This window comes from Scyliorhinus torazame, chromosome X (assembly GCF_047496885.1).
Source record: "Scyliorhinus torazame isolate Kashiwa2021f chromosome X, sScyTor2.1, whole genome shotgun sequence".
Taxonomy (NCBI): Eukaryota; Metazoa; Chordata; class Chondrichthyes; order Carcharhiniformes; family Scyliorhinidae; genus Scyliorhinus; species Scyliorhinus torazame.
Genome location: NC_092738.1, coordinates 38,767,209 through 38,789,517, shown reverse-complemented (window position 1 = coordinate 38,789,517; position 22,309 = coordinate 38,767,209). Strand labels below are relative to the sequence as shown.

Sequence of the window (22,309 nt, the reverse complement as noted above, 5' to 3'; positions counted from 1 at the left end):
CATGGGGAGAGTGGGTGCAGGAGAGTGCATGGGGAGAGTGGGTGCAGGAGAGTGCATGGGGAGAGTGGGTGCAGGAGAGTGCATGGGGAGAGTGGGTGCAGGAGAGTGCATGGGGAGAGTGGGTGCAGGAGAGTGCATGGGGAGAGTATGTGCTGTGGGCGAAGGGGCCGAAAACAGTGACAACAACAATGTTGTTACCTCACCCTGGTGGCTGGGGACAGGGTGCCGGGGTCCGCAGGGGTTTCGCTACCCTCTGAAACCCACATGCCATCTGGAAACGGGGCCCCTGCACTGCTCGCCTCGGTCACGCTGCAGTTTACGGGCACCTAAAATGCCCACGGGCTGCTTGCTCTGATGCTGTGAGGTGTGAACAACAGTTCAGGGGTCACCGTTGATGACCTAAAATGAGGGAGGGGACCTCCCTTCATTTCCCCCCTGCTCCCTGACCCCTGCTACTCTCTTTCTGCTTCTATCTCTCCTCCCGCACTGTTGAGGTGACAAAGCTGAGCAGGAAAGAGGCAGACTGTGTGTGGTGTGTTTCGTGCCTCCCTGTGTGGTATGTTTTGTGTATGTCTGAGCCCAATAGAGCCAGTTTCCAAGTGGGCAATTGGTTTATTTGAATAATATCGCGGCAATCACAAAATAATAATAATAGTCGTTTATTGTCACAAATTGGCTTCAATGAAGTTCAATGCTTATCCCAGCTCTGGCTTCCTGTAGCGTCTGTTTATTTTGCTCTGTGTCATCACCCAGGCTTAACCAATCGCGCACCGTGAGCATCGATCAGTTTCCAGACTCGTAATCGAGCACGGAGCAATCAAACACTGCTTTATTTCTCATGCCTGTTTGTTAACATCCCATCTTGTGTCAAATGCTTCCCGACAATTCAGTTGGCTTCCTAATCGGTTCCTGTTCTGCTGTGCATGGTAACCTAGCAATTAGAACCATTCCAAATAAGGTACGGTTCTGTTACTGGGCCAGTTCCCCAAAGGCCTGGATTAGTAATCCAGAACCTGGGTGCTCCGAATCCCACTGTGGCATTTTGAGAATTTACATTCAATTTAAAAACTCTGCTGCCAGTAAAGGTGACCATGGAAATGGTTGCATTAGAAACCTGATTGGTTCACTAATGTTTAATCAGGAAATCTGCCATCCTTTTCTGACCTGGGCCTAACAAAGAACAAAGAAAAGTACAGCACAGGAACAGGCCCTTCGGCCCTCCAAGCCCGTGCCGACCATGCTGCCCGACTAAACTACAATCTTCTACACTTCCTGGGTCCGTATCCCTCTATTCCCATCCTATTCATGTATTTGTCAAGATGCCCCTTAAACGTCACTATCGTCCCTGCTTCCACCACCTCCTCCGGTAGTGAGTTCCAGGCACCCACTACCCTCTGTGTAAAAAAACTTGCCTCGTACATCTACTCTAAACCTTGCCCCTCGCACCTTAAACCTATGCCCCCTAGTAATTGTCCCCTCTACCCCGGGGAAAAGCCTCTGACTATCCACTCTGTTTATGCCCCTCATAATTTTGTAGACCTCTATCAGGTCGCCCCTCAACCTCCTTCGTTCCAGTGAGAACAAACCGAGTTTATTCAACCGCTCCTCATAGCTAATGCCCTCCATACCAGGCAACATTCTGGTAAATCTCTTCTGCACCCTTTCTAAAGCCTCCACATCCTTCTGGTAGTGTGGCGACCAGAATTGAACACTATACTCCAAGTGTGGCCGAACTAAAGTTCTATACAGCTGCAACATGACTTGACAATTCTTATACTCAATGCCCCGGCCAATGACGGCAAGCATGCCGTATGCCTTCTTGACTATCTTCTCCACCTGTGTTGCCCCTTTCAGTGACCTGTGGACCTGTACTCCAGGATCTCTCTGACTTTCAATACTCTCGAGGGTTCTACCATTCACTGTATATTCCCTACCTGCATTAGACCTTCCAAAATGCATTACCTCACATTTGTCCGGATTAAACTCCATCTGCCATCTCTCCGCCCAAGTCTCCAAACAATCTAAATCCTGCTGTATCCTCTGACAGTCCTCATCGCTATCCGCAATTCCACCAACCTTTGTGTCGTCTGCAAACTTACTAATCAGACCAGTTACATTTTCCTCCAAATCATTTATATATACTACAAACAGCAAAGGTCCCAGCACTGATCCCTGTGGAACACCACTGGTCACAGCTCTCCAATTAGAAAAGCATCCTTCCATTGCTACTCTCTGCCTTCTATGACCTAGCCAGTTCTGTATCCACCTTGCCAGCTCACCCCTGATCCCGTGTGACTTCACCTTTCGTACTAGTCTACCATGAGGGACCTTGTCAAAGGCCTTACTGAAGTCTATAAAGACAACATCCACTGCCCTACCTGCATCAGTCATCTTTGTGACCTCCTCGAAAAACTCTATCAAGTTAGTGAGACACGACCTCCCCTTCACAAAACCATGCTGCCTCTCACTAATACGTCCATTTGCTTCCAAATGGGAGTGGATCTTGTCTCGAAGAATTCTCTCCAGTAATTTCCCTACCACTGAAGTAAGGCTCACCGGCCTGTAGTTCCCGGGATTATCCTTGCTACCCTTCTTAAACAGAGGAACAACATTGGCTATTCTCCAGTCCTCCGGGACATCACCTGAAGACAGTGAGGATCCAAAGATTTCTGTCAAGGCCTCAGCAATTTCCTCTCCAGCCTCCTTCAGTATTCTGGGGTAGATCCCATCAGGCCCTGGGGACTTACCTACCTTAATATTTTTTAAGACGCCCAACCCCTCGTCTTTTTGGATCTCAATGTGACCCAGTGGATCTCAATGTGACTCCAGTCTCACGCCAGCAGGGTTGACTTTTAACTGCTCTTGCTGGGGCTGAGCAAGTCACTCTGCCCCATCAACCCGCTACCCAGGATTTAAGATGGCCCACCATCAGTTTCTCAGGGAAACCAGGGAGGGGCACTTAATGCCATCCATGCCAGCAATGCCAGTGTCCTGAGACTGAATTTCAACAAAAATAAATCGGGACGTGAAGATATCTCTGAAACGCAGACACGGTGGCCCTGATATTTGCCAGGCCGGGATTTCCAAACCGGCAGGGAAGGGGGCAGTCCTGGTCTGGAAGGCCAGCTTTCCCTGAAGGCTGCCTAGTTTTGACCCTGACCCACAAGCAGTGCTGGAAAGGTCACTTCCACTCTGCCTCCTTTGAGCTGCTGAGGCCCAGGGAACTAGGCCGGCCAGGGTCCAATCTGAGGTGGACAGCCTGATTAAATGAGCGATGCGCCCAGGACCCCTCTCCATTAAAAGCAGAGACTGGGTGGGTTGCGTTTGGGTTTGAGATTTTTTTTTTTTTAAACATCTTAACACCTTACCTGGCCCAAACCCCCGCTCATTTTTGGAAGCCCCAATCGTTCTGATTTTCTTTGGCGTGTGAAAGGAAGATTGATAGTTTGTGAATGATTGATCCAAGCTGATTGGTTGGTTGTTCCCCCTTGGAGACGATACCCTCCTGAGCGTATGTACCCAGCCCCACTTTTCCTCCCAGGTCTCCTGTACTCCAGACGTACGGGGGATGAGGTGACTGACTGACTGATCGATTGTGCTTTGCTCCCTTACAGCTCTCCGGAGGCCTCCGATTCACTGTCCACCAGCTGCAGGATGACAAGAAATCCATTGAATTTGAACTACAGATTCGCAGGTATGTCCACAGGTGGGCCGACCACCTCCTGACCTGTCGGCTATTATCTCTCTCAGAGAAATTATTCACAAAGCTGAAGGCCCAAAATGAAATTTTGCCCGATGACTGGGCCCTATCCGCTTTGCACTGGGTTTGCGCAAACATTCATACGAATTCGGAGCAGGAGAAGGCCACTCGGCCCATCGAGTCTGCTATCCCATTCAATAAGGTTGTGTCTGTTCTGATTGTAACGTCAACCCCACATTCCTGCTGACCCCCGATAACCTTTCACCCCACTTGTGAATCAAGAATCTGTCCACCTCGGCCTTAAAAATATACAAAGATTCTGCTTCCGCGGCGTTTTGAGGACGAGAGTCCCAGAGACTCACCCCCTCTGAGAGAAAACATTTCTCCCCATCTCCGTTTGAAATGACAGCCCCTTATTTTTAAACAGTGACCCCGAGTTCTAGATTCTCCCACAAGAGGAAACATCCTCTCCACACCCACCCTGTCAACACCCCTCAGGGTGTTAAAGGTTCCAATCAAGTCGCCTCTTACTCTTCGAAACTCCAGCAGATACAAGCCTGACCCCTAGAGGTGCATCTGGTAACCCATTTTACCTCTGACTGCAAATCCAGAGGGAGACATCAACTCTTGGCAGAGTACCTTTACCTGCAGGAGGTTGCCGATTGTATTTGCTGCTTTGTTAGAGGCCTACCTTGTCTTGAGGTCAGTGACCGAGGGTATTTTTAGATGGACAGGGTCATTAACTAGGAGGGCGATGCACTGCTTTTAGTGTCGCTCCCCTCTTCAAGACGTGTGAAGATTGGATGGTACGACCGTGAGGTAGACTCCCATCAGCATGTACTGCAGGCTGATTGGGGTTCTGAGTGGTGGAGGCCCCGGGGCAGGTGACTGTTGCTTTTAGCCCTTACACTTGGGCTACAGCCTCCGAGCATGCTCAAGAGGCACGTCCGTCACATCCCCGCGCCGCGGCTGACGAGCATCGCGAATGGCCATTGACTTTGCTGGAACTGGAAAGTCCCCACCGTCCCAATGCCGCGAATTAGGCCAATGGTGAGCTGCCTTGACCGCTGGAAAACAGAAGGCGGTGGGGGGGGGGGGGAGAGGAAAGAGGTTTGCCTTCTGGGGAGTGTGGGTTGGGTGGAAGGGTGGATTAGCGGAGGGGGGGGGGTGCGAGGTTCACCTTCAAAGGTGGGGAACAGGTGCAGAAGGCCACTGTCTTGGGAATGGTTCACTTGACCTAGACTAGTTAACTCCTGGGCTCCAATGGGATACGATTGGTGTTGCAGTATGGAGCAGTCAGGCCTAGCTATTTCCACCATGAAGCATGGCCAATTGTGCCAATCCTTTCTCCAGTGAGTATTGTGGGCAGTTTGGTCTCCTTCTCTGAGGAAGAATGTTCTTGCTCTCGAGGGAGTGCAGCGAAGGTTCACCAGACTGATTCCAGGGATGGCGGGACTGTCATACGAGGGGAGATTGACTAGGTTGGGATTGTTCTCGCTGGAGTTCAGAAGAATGAGGGAGGATCTCATAGAGACTTATAACATTTTAATGGGACTAGACAGGGTAGATGCAGGGAAGATGTTACCAATGATGGGTGTGTCCAGGACCAGGGGTCACAGCCTGAGGATTCAGGGTAAACCATTTTGGACAGAGATAAGGAGACATTTCTTCACCCAGAGAGCGGTGAGCCTGTGGAATTCATTACCACAGGAAGTAGTTGATGCCAAAACTTTGAATATATTCAAGAGGCGGCTGGATATAGCACTTGGGGAGAATGGGATCAAAGGCTATGGGGAGAAAGCAGGATTAGGCTATTGAGTTGGATGATCAGCCATGATCGTGATGAATGGTGGAGCAGGCTCGAAGGGCCAAAATCATACATTATCAGTGCAGAAGGAGGCCATTCGGCCCATCGAGTCTGCACCGGCTCTTGGAAAGAGCACCCTACCCAACGTCAACACCTCCAACCTATCCCCGTAACCCCACCCAACACTAAGGGCAATTTTGGACACTCAGGGCAATTTATCATGGCCAATCCACCTAACCTGCACATCTTTGGACTGTGGGAGGAAACCGGAGCACCCGGAGGAAACCCACGCAGACACGGGGAGGATGTGCAGACTCCACACAGACAGTGACCCAAGCCGGAATCGAACCTGGGACCCTGGAGCTGTGAAGCAATTGTGCTATCCACAACGCTACCGTGCTGCCCTGCAGCACAAAGGCCTCCTCCTGCTCCAATCTTCGATGGATGTATGTTTCCTCCGGAGAGATGACGGAGGAGTATGAAGTGGGGCAGGATATGGGGGTTGTGGGAGTGGTCTGGTAACTCAGGAAGGCTATTGAGGGACAGGCCAGATGGTTAGTTGGTCTTGTAATCCGACTGTGTTTGCTTATCCAGTGGGTGGCACCCTGCCACATTCCAATCGGGGCACTACCAAAGTGGAAACTGGCACAGAGCTGAGGTATTGGCAGTCGAGCACTGCACCGAACCTGACGGCATCCATTTTCTCTGCCACCTGCCCACTTCTGTCGATGGCAAAACTGGCTTTGAGGCAGCAGTGTTTAATGGGTTATGGATCAGCTGGTCGTTTGACCTACCTTGCTGGCATCCGTTGGTAAAACGAAGGAAAAATCTGCTTTTCGCATTTTATTCTGCTGATTTATCGGCTGTCAAATTATCAGAAAAATTCAATTGGTTCACCAATGCCCTTCCAGAAAAAGGACGGTGCCATTGTTGCCCATTCCGACCCAACATGAGGTGGCAAAGCAGGTTGGTCAGTTATACAGACAATCGCCAAAAATGGCTATGCCAGTGGTTCAGGTGAAAGGTCACACATCCACCACCTCGGGGTCAATCCAATCTTGTTTGGATTGCCCGAATCATTTGAGTGAAAAGGCTGGGCCTCGCTGAGGTGTGTCAGGGGCCTGTGTGGGTTTGCTACCTCTGCGTGTCCTCATCTTTATTCTCTTCTCTTTTTATTCTCCGCAGTAAGAACCAAAATAACTCGAGAAGTGAGATTGCCCCCTACAGACTGGATGTGGCGGTCTTGGCACAAGTCACCATGCGAGGGTGAGGAATTCTCTTCAACTCCCTGGCCTTCCCAAGCTGGAACCTCTTTGACATTGATTCTGGACGAGGCCTGTGCAGGCGGTGACTGAGGGGGGGGGGGGGGGGGGGGGGGGGGGGATGTGAGACTCTGATGTTGGCCTCCTGCCCCTTTGTTCTGGGCTGAATCGGGTGATGGTGCTGAATGGAATTTTTGTTTTGCAGTATCAATGAAGCAACAGTGAAGGGAGACGTATGTGCGGCACCCCCTCTCCTGTTGCCCCCCCCCCCCCCCCATCCCCGTGTCCCCTTCACTGCTGCCTCCCCCACCCCTCCCATCTGTCTCTCACCTGCTGCTGCCCTCTCCTGCCGCCCCTCCTCTCCCTCCCTCACCTCTCGCCCCCTCCTCTCCCTCCCTCACCTCTCACCCCCTCCCATCTCTCCCTCCCCTCCCCCTCATAGAATTTACAGTGCAGAAGGCCATTCGGCCCATCGAGCCTGCAACGGCCCTTGGAAAGAGCATTCTACTTAAGCCCACACCTCCACCCTATCCCCACAACCCAGTAACCCCACCCAACCCTTTTTGGACATGAAGGGACAATTTAGCATGGCCAATCCACCTAACCTGCACGTCTTTGGACTGTGGGAGGAAACCGGAGCACCCGGAGGAAACCCACGCAGACACGGGGAGGACGTGCAGACTCCGCACAGACAGTGACCCAAGCCGGAATCGAACCTGGGACCCTGGCGCTGTGATGTAGCAGTGCTAAACAGTGTGCCACCGTGCCGCACTCTCCCTCTCCTGCCGTGTTTAACTGCTGATTTTGTTTTGATTTGAACAGATCCCCACCGGTGGAGGTTCACTTCCCGATCCCAAACTGGACACCCAAAAACAGGCCGGTCAACGAAGAGGATGTTGGGCCATCAACAAAATATGTGTTTGAGGTTGGTGTTCATCCAGCTGAATTGAGTCAGGACAGTTGAGGTGTTTGACGGTCCTTGTGGGTGTTTGAGGTGGATTGGCAGTAAAGCACTCCCAAGTGATGTCTGTCTATCCGTGCAGCTCACACCTTTGGTGTCTCCCACCCGAGACGAGGGCCAGGAGCACACTTTTTAATCAGTCCCTCACATCCGCACTGGAAAAGGATTACACATCAAGGCAACAGGTCCAACACGGGCCTGTCAGTGTGTCACTGCACCCCCACTCTGTATCTAACCACTGGCTGGTTGAACTGCTCACTGTGTTTTATGCTAAGTATGGTTGTTATATTGAGCCTGTGTTCAGTCTGATTTAATCCCTCTCTATCTCTGTTTCTTTAGCTTACTAACAGTGGTCCCAGCTCCATCAGTCACTCTGTCCTTCACGTGACGTGTCCAGTTTCGTTTCAGAATGAACGCCTGCTCTATATCACCGATTATCTAACCGTTAGTCCCATCTACAATTGCACAAGCAGCAGCCCCCTCAATCCTCTCCAATTGAAGGTAAGAGACACTCCGATCCATCTTGCTATACCTGCTCTCTCTCTCTCTCTCTGGCGGTTTGCCCAGTTCCTGTTGAGTTGTTAAAAAAAGTCTGTGTGTGCTGTTGGGTGTTTGATAGCACAGAGTCTCTGCAGTCATTGGGCCTTTAGGCTTCTGGGTTCAACGAGGGCCGGCAGGGAGCAGGTTATTGGGGTCAAAGGTGGCAGAGAGGTCAAGGGTCATATCAGAGTTTGACAGGTAGCCTCTTGTCAGAGGAGGCTTGGCCAGCGGTGGGCAGGCCGGGGGTGAGGGCGCGAGCCATGACCTCTGCCCAGAGAAGCAGTTTGATCTTGATTTTTTTTGTTCTCAATAATTGAGATAATTGAATTGGAGAATGACATCAATTTGTGGAGAGGGGCTCACTGCTTCTACAAGTCACAAAATCAGCTACGTGACGAGTGTCCCCCTGCATTAATGCCTGTGTAAAAGTCAACAACACTGAGAGAAAATGACAACCGAGACAGAACTCACCAAGGCTCCTTAGGCAGCACCTTCCAAACCCACGACCTCTACCATCTAGAAGGACAAGAGCAGCAGATACCTGGGAACCCCACCACCTGGAGGTTCCCCTCCAAGTCACTCACCACCCTGACTGGGAAATATATCGCCGTTCCTTCACTGTCGCTGGGACAACATCCTGGAACTGCCTCCCTAACAGCACAGTGGGTGTACCTACACCTCACGGACTGCAGCGGTTCAAGAAGGCAGCTCACCCCCACCTACTCAAGGGGCAATTCGGGACGGGCAACAAATGCTGGGCCTAGTCAGTGATGGTAACCTTTCCTGAATGAATGTTGACAGTTGAAGCTTCCCCTGCAATGTTCTGTCAAACCCACAGTCTCCGATTGGAAAGGAGATTAATTTGACCCCCTAGGTTGACATCCGGTTGTCTGATGAGGAAAATTTGGAGAGGTTGGGTTTGTATCCACTGGAGTTTTGAAGAGTAAGAGGCGACTTGATTGGAACCTTTAACATCCTGAGGGGTGTTGACAGGGTGGGTGTGGAGAGGATGTTTCCTCTTGTGGGACAATCTAGAACTCGGGGTCACTGTTTAAAAATAAGGGGCTGTCATTTCAAACGGAGATGGGGAGAAATGTTTTCTCTCAGAGGGGGTGAGTCTCTGGGACTCTCGTCCTCAAAGCGCCGCGGAAGCAGAATCTTTGAACACTTTGAAGGCCGAGCCAGTTAGATTCTTGATTCACAAGTGGGGTGAAAGGTTATTGGGGGGTCAGCAGGAATGTGGGGTTGGGGTTACAATCAGATCAGCTGTGATCATATTGAATGGGATAGCAGGCTCGAGGGGCCGAGTGGCCTACTCCTGTTCCTTGGGTGGCACAGTGTTAGCACTGCTGCCTCACCACCAGGGACCCAGGTTCAATTCCGGCCTCGTGTGACTGTGCGGAGTCTGCATGTTCTCCCCGTGTCTGCGTGGGTTTCCTCCGGCTGCTCCGGTTTCCTCCCACAGTCCACAGATGTGCAGGTTAGGTTGGGTTCCGGGGATAGGAATGGACCTAGGTAGGGTGCTCTTGCAGAGAGTCGATGCAGACTCAATGGGCCGAATGGCCTCCTTCCACACTCTGGGGATTTGATGATTCTGCACACTGTTGTCCTGAAGCCTCTGGTGTTGAATAGCACCGTTTGTTGCTCGCAGTTGAATGGTGCATATGTCTGGTGGCAAAGGTGCTCTCCCACTGCACACTGGGCCTGTCAGCTGCCGCTTATTGTCCCGGTTAGACCTCTCTCCTCCCACTGATGGCTCAGAGAGGCGGAATCTTTCAATCATCTAATCCAAATTCATCTTTCCAAATACCCCCCCACCCCCAACCCTCGGTGTCTCCCCACCACCCCCTTCAATGTCTCTTCCCCACCCCCCCCCACCCCCCCTGTGTTTTGTGCTCTCTTCCCGCCCCTCCCCATGTTTCGCACGCTCTTCGTCTTCTCCCCCCCCCCCGGGTTTCACGCGCTCTCTTTCCCCCCCGTGTTCCGTGTGCTCTTCTCACCCCCCGGGTGTCTTGCGCTCTTCCCCCCCCCCGCCTATTGGGGTATCGCTGTGTGAGGGAGGAATGTTGTCTCTAACATGTGGTTGCTGCTGGAGCAGAGACGATCCTTGCTGCGGGGGGGGGGGGGGGGGGGGGGGAGTGGGCAATGGTGAACCATTGGGTCCTCGGGTCAAAACGAGGAAAGTAATTGGCAAGCCGGCTGAGCTCAGCACGGTGAGAAACGGCGAGGGCCGGGGCGGTGTAGCAGCCTACTCCGAGCTGCCTGCTGGACGTGAGCTGGTGTCTCTCCAGGTGTCCCGAGCTCCATATCCTGACTCCCTCTTCCCACCCTCAGCAGCTTCCTGATCTTCTAACACTTCCTGTTCTTTCCTCTTACCCTGCCCTCCCTTAGCTCCAGACCGCACCAGCCACAACACTGAACACAACTTTGGAGAGGCTGAAACGTTCTGTTCACCGTCGGGAAACCACGTGGGAGCGCCTGAGGGATCTGGAGACACTGGTGAGTGCTTCTGTGACTAAGAGTGACTGTCTCTGGGCCTAGTTCTCCGAGGCTGCACAGACAGGAATATAGAATTCAGCGAGCGATTAGGACCAGACAGTCAATTGAAGAGGAAAGGAAGCCTCACTGACCAGGGAAGTAGCAGAATGGTATTGTCACTGGACGAGTAATCCAGAGACCCAGGATAATTCTCTGGGGACAGGGGTTCAAATCCCACCATGGAGGCTGGTAAAATTTGAATTGAATAAATATCTAGAATCGAAAGAATAAACATGACCAAAAGTATTCGTCTGGTTCAGTAATGTCCTTTAGGGAAGGAAATCTGCCGTCCTCACCCGGTCTGGCCTACACGTGACTCCAGACCCACAGCAATGTGGTGACTCTCAAAATGTCCCTCTGAGATGGCATTTTGGATTTAGGGCAATAAATACTGGCCCAGCCAGGACCACATCAGAGGAAAAACAACTAGGCCGATCCTGATCACTGTCCAGTGAACCCTGGGTTAGAGAGAGAGGAAATCAGCCAGGGTTCCTGCTCCTGATCACTGTCCAGTGATCCCTGGGTTAGAGAGAGCGAGGAAATCAGCCAGGGTTCCTGCTCCTGATCACTGTCCAGTGATCCCTGGGTTAGAGAGAGGGGAAATCAGCCAGGGTTCCTGCTCCTGATCACTGTCCAGTGATCCCTGGGTTAGAGAGAGAGGAATTCAGCCCGGGTTCCTGCTCCTGATCACTGTCCAGTGATCCCTGGGTTAGAGAGAGAGGGGAAATCAGCCAATGTTCCGGCTCCTGATCACTGTCCAGTGATCCCTGGGTTAGAGAGAGAGGGGAAATCAGCCAGGGATCCTGCTCCTGATCACTGTCCAGTGATCCCTGGGTTAGAGAGAGAGGGGAAATCAGCCAGGGATCCTGCTCCTGATCACTGTCCAGTGATCCCTGGGTTAGAGAGAGAGGGAGGGGAAATCAGCCAGGGTTCCTGCTCCTGATCACTGTCCAGTGAGCCCTGGGTTAGAGAGAGAGGGGAAATCAGCCAGGGTCCCTGCTCCTGATCACTGTCCAGTGATCCCTGGGTTAGAGAGAGAGAGGAAATCAGCCAGGGTTCCTGCTCCTGATCACTGTCCACTGATCCCTGGGTTAGAGAGAGAGGGGAAATCAGCCTGGGTTCCTGCTCCTGATCACTGTCCAGTGATCCCTGGGTTAGAGAGAGCGAGGAAATCAGCCAGGGTTCCTGCTCCTGATCACTGTCCAGTGATCCCTGGGTTAGAGAGAGAGGGGGAAATCAGCCAGGGTTCCTGCTCCTGATCACTGTCCAGTGATCCCTGGATTAGAGAGAGAGGGAGGGGAAATCAGCCAGGGTACCTGCTCCTGAACACTGTCCAGTGAGCCCTGGGTTAGAGAGAGAGGGGAAATCAGCCAGGGTCCCTGCTCCTGATCACTGTCCAGTGATCCCTGGGTTAGAGAGAGAGAGGAAATCAGCCAGGGTTCCTGCTCCTGATCACTGTCCACTGATCCCTGGGTTAGAGAGAGAGGGGAAACCAGCCTGGGTTCCTGCTCCTGATCACTGTCCAGTGATCCCTGGGTTAGAGAGAGAGGGGAAATCAGCCAGGGTTCCTGCTCCTGATCACAGTCCAGTGATCCCTGGGTTAGAGAAAGAGGGAAATCAGCCAGGGTTCCTGCTCCTGATCACTGTTCAGTGATCCCTGGGTTAGAGAGAGCGAGGAAATCAGCCAGGGTTCCTGCACCTGATCACTGTCCAGTGATCCCTGGGTTAGAGAGAGAGGGAAATCAGCCAGGGTTCCTGCTCCTGATCGCTGTCCAGTGATCCCTGGGTTAGAGAGAGGGGAAATCAGCCAGGGTTCCTGCTCCTGATCACTGACCAGTGATCCCTGGGTTAGAGAGAGAGAGAGGGGAAATCAGCCAGGGTTCCTGCTCCTGATCACTGCCCAGTGATCCCTGGGTTAGAGAGAGAGAGGGGAAATCAGCCAGGGTTCCTGCTCCTGATCACGGTCCAGTGACCCCTGGGTTAGAGAGAGAGGGGAAATCAGCCAGGGTTCCTGCTCCTGATCACTGACCAGTGATCCCTGGGTTAGAGAGAGAGAGAGGGGAAATCAGCCAGGGTTCCTGCTCCTGATCACTGCCCAGTGATCCCTGGGTTAGAGAGAGAGGGGAAATCAGCCAGGGTTCCTGCTCCTGATCACTGTCCAGTGATCCCTGGGTTAGAGAGAGAGGAAATCAGCCAGCGTTCCTGCTCCTGATCACTGTCCAGTGAGCCCTGGGTTAGAGAGAGAGGGGATATCAGCCAGGGTTCCTGCTCCTGATCACTGTCCAGTGATCCCTGGGTTAGAGAGAGAGAGGGGAAATCAGCCAGGGTTCCTACTCCTGATCACTGGCCAGTGTTCCCTGGGTTAGAGAGAGAGAGGGGGGAAATCAGCCAGGGTTCCTGCTCCTGATCACTGTCCAGTGATCCCTGGGTTAGAGAGAGGGGAAATCAGCCAGGGTTCCTGCTCATGATCACTGTCCAGTGATCCCTGGGTTAGAGAGAGAGGGGAAATCAGCCTGGGTTCCTGCTCCTGATCACCGTCCAGTGACCCCTGGGTTAGAGAGAAAGAGGAAATCAGCCAGGGTTCCTGCTCCTGATCACCGTCCAGTGACCCCTGGGTTAGAGAGAAAGAGGAAATCAGCCAGGGTTACTGCTCCTGATCACATTCCAGTGACCCCTGGGTTAGAGAGAGAGAGGAAATCAGCCAGGGTACCTGCTCCTGATCGCTGTCCAGTGATCCCTGGGTTAGAGAGAGGGGGGAAATCAGCCAGGGTTCCTGCTCCTGATCACTGTCCAGTGACCCCTGGGTTAGAGAGAGAGAGGAAATCAGCCAGGGTACCTGCTCCTGATCGCTGTCCAGTGATCCCTGGGTTAGAGAGAGGGGGGAAATCAGCCAGGGTTCCTGCTCCTGATCACTGTCCAGTGACCCCTGGGTTAGAGAGAGAGAGGGGAAATCAGCCAGGGTTCCTGCTCCTGATCACTGTCCAGTGATCCCTGGGTTAGAGAGAGAGAGGGGAAATCAGCCAGGGTTCCTGCTCCCGATCACTGTCCAGTGTTCCCTGGTTTAGAGAGAGAGAGGAAATCAGCCAGGGTTCCTGCTCCTGATCACTGTCCAGTAATACCTGGGTTAGAGAGAGAGAGGGGGGAAATCAGCCAGGGTTCCTGCTCCTGATCACTGTCCAGTGACCCCTGGGTTAGAGAGAGAGAGGGGAAATCAGCCAGGGTTCCTGCTCCTGATCACTGTCCAGTGAACCCTGGGTTAGAGAGAGGGGAAATCAGCCTGGGTTCCTGCTCCTGATCACTGTCCAGTGATCCCTGGGTTAGAGAGAGAGGGGAAATCAGCCAGGGTTCCTGCTCCTGATCACTGTCCAGTCATCCCTGGGTTAGAGAGAGAGAGGGGAAATCAGCCAGGGTTCCTGCTCCTGATCACTGTCTAGTGATCCCTGGGTTAGAGAGAGAGAGGGGAAATCAGCCAGGGTTCCTGCTCCTGATCACTGTCCAGTGATCCCTGGGTTAGAGAGAGAGGGGGGAAATCAGCCAGGGTTCCTGCTCCTGATCACTGTCCAGTGATCCCTGGGTTAGAGAGAGAGAGGGGGGAAATCAGCCAGGGTTCCTGCTCCTGATCACTGTCCAGTGATCCCTGGGTTAGAGAGAGAGAGGGGGGAAATCAGCCAGGGTTCCTGCTCCTGATCACTGTCCAGTGATCCCTGGGTTAGAGAGAGAGAGGAAATCAGCCAGGGTTCCTGCTCCTGATCACTGTCCAGTGAACCCTGGGTTAGAGAGAGGGGAAATCAGCCAGGGTTCCTGCTCCTGATCACTGTCCAGTGATCCCTGGGTTAGAGAGAGTGGGGAAATCAGCCAGGGTTCCTGCCCCTGATCACTGTCCAGTGAACCCTGGGTTAGAGAGAGGGGAAATCAGCCTGGGTTCCTGCTCCTGATCACTGTCCAGTGATCCCTGGGTTAGAGAGAGTGGGGAAATCAGCCAGGGTTCCTGCTCCTGATCACTGTCCAGTGAGCCCTGGGTTAGAGAGAGAGGGGAAATCAGCCAGGGTTCCTGCCCCTGATCACTGTCCAGTGATCCCTGGGTTAGAGAGAGTGGGGAAATCAGCCAGGGTTCCTGCTCCTGATCACTGTCCAGTGATCCCTGGGTTAGAGAGAGAGAGGAAATCAGCCAGGGTTCCTGCTCCTGATCACTGTCCAGTGACCCCTGGGTTAGAGAGAGAGGGGAAATCAGCCAGGGTTCCTGCTCCTGATCACTGTCCAGTGACCCCTGGGTTAGAGAGAGAGAGGGGAAATCAGCCAGGGTTCCTGCTCCTGATCACTGTCCAGTGACCCCTGGGTTAGAGAGAGAGAGGGGAAATCAGCCAGGGTTCCTGCTCCTGATCACTGTCCAGTGATCCCTGGGTTAGAGAGAGAGAGGGGGGACATCAGCCAGGGTTCCTGTTCCTGGTCACTGTCCAGTGACCCCTGGGTTAGGGAGAGAGGGGAAATCAGCCAGGGTTCCTGCTCCTGATCACTGTCCAGTGATCCCTGGGTTAGAGAGAGAGAGGAAATCAGCCAGGGTTCCTGCTCCTGATCACTGTCCAGTGATCCCTGGGTTAGAGAGAGAGGGGAAATCAGCCAGGGTTCCTGCTCCTGATCACTGTCCAGTGATCCCTGGGTTAGAGAGAGAGAGGAAATCAGCCAGGGTTCCTGCTCCTGATCACTGTCCAGTGATCCCTGGGTTGGAGAGAGAGAGGGGGGAAATCAGCCAGGGTTCCTGCTCCTGATCACTGTCCAGTGAGCCCTGGGTTAGAGAGAGAGGGGAAATCAGCCAGGGTTCCTGCTCCTGATCACTGTCCAGTGATCCCTGGGTTAGAGAGAGAGAGGGGAAATCAGCCAGGGTTCCTGCTCCTGGTCACTGTCCAGTGACCCCTGGGTTAGAGAGAGAGAGGAAATCAGCCAGGGTACCTGCTCCTGATCACTGTCCAGTGAGCCCTGGGTTAGAGAGAGAGAGGGGAAATCAGCCAGGGTTCCTGCTCCTGATCACTGTCCAGTGATCCCTGGGTGAGAGAGAGAGGAAATCAGCCAGGGTTCCTGCTCCTGATCACTGTCCAGTGATCCCGGGTTAGAGAGAGAGGGGAAATCAGCCAGGGTTCCTGCTCCTGATCACTGTCCAGTGATCCCTGGGTTAGAGAGAGAGAGGAAATCAGCCAGGGTTCCTGCTCCTGTTCACTGTCCAGTGATCCCTGGGTTAGAGAAAGAGGGGAAATCAGCCAGGGTTCCTGCTCCTGATCACTGTCCAGTGATCCCTGGGTTAGAGAGAGAGAGGAAATCAGCCAGGGTTCCTGCCCCTGATCACTGTCCAGTGATCCCTGGGTTAGAGAGAGAGAGGGGAAATCAGCCAGGGATCCTGCTCCTGATCACTGTCCGGATATCCCTGGGTTAGAGAGAGAGGGGAAATCAGCCAGGGTTCCTGCTCCTGATCACTGTCCAGTGATCCCTGGGTTAGAGAGAGAGGGGAAATCAGCCAGGGTTCCTGCTCCTGATCACTGTCCAGTGATCCCTGGGTTAGAGAGAGAGAGGGGAAATCAGCCAGGGTTCCTGCTCCTGATCACTGTCCAGTGATCCCTGGGTTAGAGAGAGAGAGGGGAAAACAGCCAGGGTTCCTGCTCCTGATCACTGTCCAGTGATCCCTGGGTTAGAGAGAGAGAGGGGAAATCAGCCAGGGTTCCTGCTCCTGATCACTGTCCAGTGACCCCTGGGTTTCAGAGAGAGAGGGGAAATCAGCCTGGGTTCCTGCTCCTGATCACTGTCCAGTGATCCCTGGGTTAGAGAGAGAGGGGAAATCAGCCAGGGTTCCTGCTCATGATCACTGTCCAGTGACCCCTGGGTTAGGGAGAGAGGGGAAATCAGCCAGGGTTCCTGCTCCTGATCACTGTCCAGTGATCCCTGGGTTAGAGAGAGAGAGGAAATCAGCCAGGGTTCCTGCTCCTGATCACTGTCCAGTGACCCCTGGGTTAGAGAGAGGGGAATTCAGCCTGGGTTCCTGCTCCTGATCACTGTCCAGTGATCCCTGGGTTCGAGAGAGAGGGGAAATCAGCCAGGGTTCCTGCTCCTGATCACTGTCCAGTGATCCCTGGGTTAGAGAGAGAGGGGAAATCAGCCAGGGTTCCTGCTCATGATCACTGTCCAGTGACCCCTGGGTTAGGGAGAGAGGGGAAATCAGCCAGGGTTCCTGCTCCTGATCACTGTCCAGTGAGCCCTGGGTTAGAGAGAGAGGGGAAATCAGCCAGGGTTCCTGCCCCTGATCACTGTCCAGTGATCCCTGGGTTAGAGAGAGTGGGGAAATCAGCCAGGGTTCCTGCTCCTGATCACTGTCCAGTGATCCCTGGGTTAGAGAGAGAGAGGAAATCAGCCAGGGTTCCTGCTCATGATCACTGTCCAGTGATCCCTGGGTTAGAGAGAGAGAGGAAATCAGCCAGGGTTCCTGCTCCTGATCACTGTCCAATGACCCCTGGGTTAGAGAGAGAGAGGGGAAATCAGCCAGGATTCCTGCTCCTGATCACTGTCCAGTGAGCCCTGGGTTAGAGAGAGCGAGGAAATCAGCCAGGGTTCCTGCTCCTGGTCACTGTCCAGTGAGCCCTGGGTTAGAGAGAGAGGGGAAATCAGCCAGGGTTCCTGCTCATGATCACTGTCCAGTGACCCCTGGGTTAGGGAGAGAGGGGAAATCAGCCAGGGTTCCTGCTCCTGATCACTGTCCAGTGATCCCTGGGTTAGAGAGAGAGGGGGGAAATCAGCCAGGGTTCCTGCTCCTGATCACTGTCCAGTGAGCCCTGGGTTAGAGAGAGCGAGGAAATCAGCCAGGGTTCCTGCTCCTGATCACTGTCCAGTGAGCCCTGGGTTAGAGAGAGAGGGGAAAATCAGCCAGGGTTCCTGCTCCTGATCACTGTCCAGTGATCCCTGGGTTAGAGAGAGAGAGGGGAAATCAGCCAGGGTTCCTGCTCCTGATCACTGTCCAGTGTTCCCTGGGTTAGAGAGAGAGGGGAAATCAGCCAGGGTACCTGCTCCTGATCACTGTCCAGTGCTCCCTGGGTTAGAGAGAGTAGAGAGAGAGGGAAATCAGCCAGGTTCCTGCTCCTGATCACTGTCCAGTGATCCCTGGGTGAGAGAGAGAGAGGGGAAATCAGCCAGGGTTCCTGCTCCTGATCACTGTCCAGTGATCCCTGGGATAGAGAGAGAGGGGAAATCAGCCAGTGTTCCTGCTCCTGATCACTGTCCAGTGATCCCTGGGTTAGAGAGAGAGAGAGGGGAAATCAGCCAGGGTTCCTGCTCCTGATCACTGTCCAGTGAGCCCTGGGTTAGAGAGAGAGGGGAAAATCAGCCAGGGTTCCTGCTCCTGATCACTGTCCAGTGATCCCTGGGTTAGAGAGAGAGAGGGGAAATCAGCCAGGGTTCCTGCTCCTGATCACTGTCCAGTGTTCCCTGGGTTAGAGAGAGAGGGGAAATCAGCCAGGGTACCTGCTCCTGATCACTGACCAGTGATCCCTGGGTTAGAGAGAGAGAGAGGGGAAATCAGCCAGGGTTCCTGCTCCTGATCACTGCCCAGTGATCCCTGGGTTAGAGAGAGAGGGGAAATCAGCCAGGGTTCCTGCTCCTGATCACTGTCCAGTGATCCCTGGGTTAGAGAGAGAGGAAATCAGCCAGCGTTCCTGCTCCTGATCACTGTCCAGTGAGCCCTGGGTTAGAGAGAGAGGGGATATCAGCCAGGGTTCCTGCTCCTGATCACTGTCCAGTGATCCCTGGGTTAGAGAGAGAGAGGGGAAATCAGCCACGGTTCCTACTCCTGATCACTGGCCAGTGTTCCCTGGGTTAGAGAGAGAGAGGGGGGAAATCAGCCAGGGTTCCTGCTCCTGATCACTGTCCAGTGATCCCTGGGTTAGAGAGAGGGGAAATCAGCCAGGGTTCCTGCTCATGATCACTGTCCAGTGATCCCTGGGTTAGAGAGAGAGGGGAAATCAGCCTGGGTTCCTGCTCCTGATCACCGTCCAGTGACCCCTGGGTTAGAGAGAAAGAGGAAATCAGCCAGGGTTCCTGCTCCTGATCACCGTCCAGTGACCCCTGGGTTAGAGAGAAAGAGGAAATCAGCCAGGGTTACTGCTCCTGATCACATTCCAGTGACCCCTGGGTTAGAGAGAGAGAGGAAATCAGCCAGGGTACCTGCTCCTGATCGCTGTCCAGTGATCCCTGGGTTAGAGAGAGGGGGGAAATCAGCCAGGGTTCCTGCTCCTGATCACTGTCCAGTGATCCCTGGGTTAGAGAGAGAGAGGGGAAATCAGCCAGGGTTCCTGCTCCTGATCTCTGTCCAGTGATCCCTGGGTTAGAGAGAGAGGGGAAATCAGCCAGGGTTCCTGCTCCCGATCACTGTCCAGTGTTCCCTGGTTTAGAGAGAGAGAGGAAATCAGCCAGGGTTCCTGCTCCTGATCACTGTCCAGTAATACCTGGGTTAGAGAGAGAGAGGGGGGAAATCAGCCAGGGTTCCTGCTCCTGATCACTGTCCAGTGACCCCTGGGTTAGAGAGAGAGAGGGGAAATCAGCCAGGGTTCCTGCTCCTGATCACTGTCCAGTGAACCCTGGGTTAGAGAGAGGGGAAATCAGCCTGGGTTCCTGCTCCTGATCACTGTCCAGTGATCCCTGGGTTAGAGAGAGAGGGGAAATCAGCCAGGGTTCCTGCTCCTGATCACTGTCCAGTCATCCCTGGGTTAGAGAGAGAGAGGGGAAATCAGCCAGGGTTCCTGCTCCTGATCACTGTCTAGTGATCCCTGGGTTAGAGAGAGAGAGGGGAAATCAGCCAGGGTTCCTGCTCCTGATCACTGTCCAGTGATCCCTGGGTTAGAGAGAGAGGGGGGAAATCAGCCAGGGTTCCTGCTCCTGATCACTGTCCAGTGATCCCTGGGTTAGAGAGAGAGAGGGGGGAAATCAGCCAGGGTTCCTGCTCCTGATCACTGTCCAGTGATCCCTGGGTTAGAGAGAGAGAGGGGGGAAATCAGCCAGGGTTCCTGCTCCTGATCACTGTCCAGTGATCCCTGGGTTAGAGAGAGAGAGGAAATCAGCCAGGGTTCCTGCTCCTGATCACTGTCCAGTGAACCCTGGGTTAGAGAGAGGGGAAATCAGCCAGGGTTCCTGCTCCTGATCACTGTCCAGTGATCCCTGGGTTAGAGAGAGTGGGGAAATCAGCCAGGGTTCCTGCCCCTGATCACTGTCCAGTGAACCCTGGGTTAGAGAGAGGGGAAATCAGCCTGGGTTCCTGCTCCTGATCACTGTCCAGTGATCCCTGGGTTAGAGAGAGTGGGGAAATCAGCCAGGGTTCCTGCTCCTGATCACTGTCCAGTGAGCCCTGGGTTAGAGAGAGAGGGGAAATCAGCCAGGGTTCCTGCCCCTGATCACTGTCCAGTGATCCCTGGGTTAGAGAGAGTGGGGAAATCAGCCAGGGTTCCTGCTCCTGATCACTGTCCAGTGATCCCTGGGTTAGAGAGAGAGAGGAAATCAGCCAGGGTTCCTGCTCCTGATCACTGTCCAGTGACCCCTGGGTTAGAGAGAGAGGGGAAATCAGCCAGGGTTCCTGCTCCTGATCACTGTCCAGTGACCCCTGGGTTAGAGAGAGAGAGGGGAAATCAGCCAGGGTTCCTGCTCCTGATCACTGTCCAGTGACCCCTGGGTTAGAGAGAGAGAGGGGAAATCAGCCAGGGTTCCTGCTCCTGATCACTGTCCAGTGATCCCTGGGTTAGAGAGAGAGAGGGGGGACATCAGCCAGGGTTCCTGTTCCTGGTCACTGTCCAGTGACCCCTGGGTTAGGGAGAGAGGGGAAATCAGCCAGGGTTCCTGCTCCTGATCACTGTCCAGTGATCCCTGGGTTAGAGAGAGAGAGGAAATCAGCCAGGGTTCCTGCTCCTGATCACTGTCCAGTGATCCCTGGGTTAGAGAGAGAGGAGAAATCAGCCAGGGTTCCTGCTCCTGATCACTGTCCAGTGATCCCTGGGTTAGAGAGAGAGAGGAAATCAGCCAGGGTTCCTGCTCCTGATCACTGTCCAGTGATCCCTGGGTTGGAGAGAGAGAGGGGGGAAATCAGCCAGGGTTCCTGCTCCTGATCACTGTCCAGTGAGCCCTGGGTTAGAGAGAGAGGGGAAATCAGCCAGGGTTCCTGCTCCTGATCACTGTCCAGTGATCCCTGGGTTAGAGAGAGAGAGGGGAAATCAGCCAGGGTTCCTGCTCCTGGTCACTGTCCAGTGACCCCTGGGTTAGAGAGAGAGAGGAAATCAGCCAGGGTTCCTGCTCCTGATCACTGTCCAGTGATCCCGGGTTAGAGAGAGAGGGGAAATCAGCCAGGGTTCCTGCTCCTGATCACTGTCCAGTGATCCCTGGGTTAGAGAAAGAGGGGAAATCAGCCAGGATTCCTGCTCCTGATCACTGTCCGGATATCCGTGGGTTAGAGAGAGAGGGAAATCAGCCAGGGTTCCTGCTCCTGATCGCTGTCCAGTGATCCCTGGGTTAGAGAGAGGGGAAGTCAGCCAGGGTACCTGCTCCTGATCACTGTCCAGTGATCCCTGGGTTAGAGAGAGAGAGGGGAAATCAGCCAGGGTTCCTGCTCCTGATCACTGTCCAGTGATCCCTGGGTTAGAGAGAGAGAGGAAATCAGCCAGGGTTCCTGCTCATGATCACTGTCCAGTGATCCCTGGGTTAGAGAGAGAGAGGGGAAATCAGCCAGGGTTCCTGCTCCTGATCACTGTCCAGTGATCCCTGGGTTAGAGAGAGAGAGGAAATCAGCCAGGGTTCCTGCTCATGATCACTGTCCAGTGATCCCTGGGTTTCAGAGAGAGAGGGGAAATCAGCCTGGGTTCCTGCTCCTGATCACTGTCCAGTGATCCCTGGGTTAGAGAGAGAGGGGAAATCAGCCAGGGTTCCTGCTCATGATCACTGTCCAGTGACCCCTGGGTTAGGGAGAGAGGGGAAATCAGCCAGGGTTCCTGCTCCTGATCACTGTCCAGTGATCCCTGGGTTAGAGAGAGAGAGGAAATCAGCCAGGGTTCCTGCTCCTGATCACTGTCCAGTGACCCCTGGGTTAGAGAGAGGGGAAATCAGCCTGGGTTCCTGCTCCTGATCACTGTCCAGTGATCCCTGGGTTCGAGAGAGAGGGGAAATCAGCCAGGGTTCCTGCTCCTGATCACTGTCCAGTGATCCCTGGGTTAGAGAGAGAGGGGAAATCAGCCAGGGTTCCTGCTCATGATCACTGTCCAGTGACCCCTGGGTTAGGGAGAGAGGGGAAATCAGCCAGGGTTCCTGCTCCTGATCACTGTCCAGTGAGCCCTGGGTTAGAGAGAGAGGGGAAATCAGCCAGGGTTCCTGCCCCTGATCACTGTCCAGTGATCCCTGGGTTAGAGAGAGTGGGAAAATCAGCCAGGGTTCCTGCTCCTGATCACTGTCCAGTGATCCCTGGGTTAGAGAGAGAGAGGAAATCAGCCAGGGTT

The 22,309-nt window shown here is 53.8% G+C and overlaps 1 protein-coding gene across 1 annotated transcript in view; it reads left to right on the top strand.

Annotated features, from left to right (window-relative positions):
- The window catches only part of LOC140405336 (integrin alpha-5-like), a 207,417-nt gene that overhangs the window by 175,197 nt on the left and 9,911 nt on the right, over positions 1–22,309 (top strand). Inside the window, 5 exon segments of the mRNA XM_072493627.1 lie at positions 3,615–3,694; positions 6,693–6,773; positions 7,592–7,694; positions 8,070–8,231; positions 10,662–10,769. Coding sequence (XP_072349728.1) covers positions 3,615–3,694; positions 6,693–6,773; positions 7,592–7,694; positions 8,070–8,231; positions 10,662–10,769 — 534 coding nt within the window.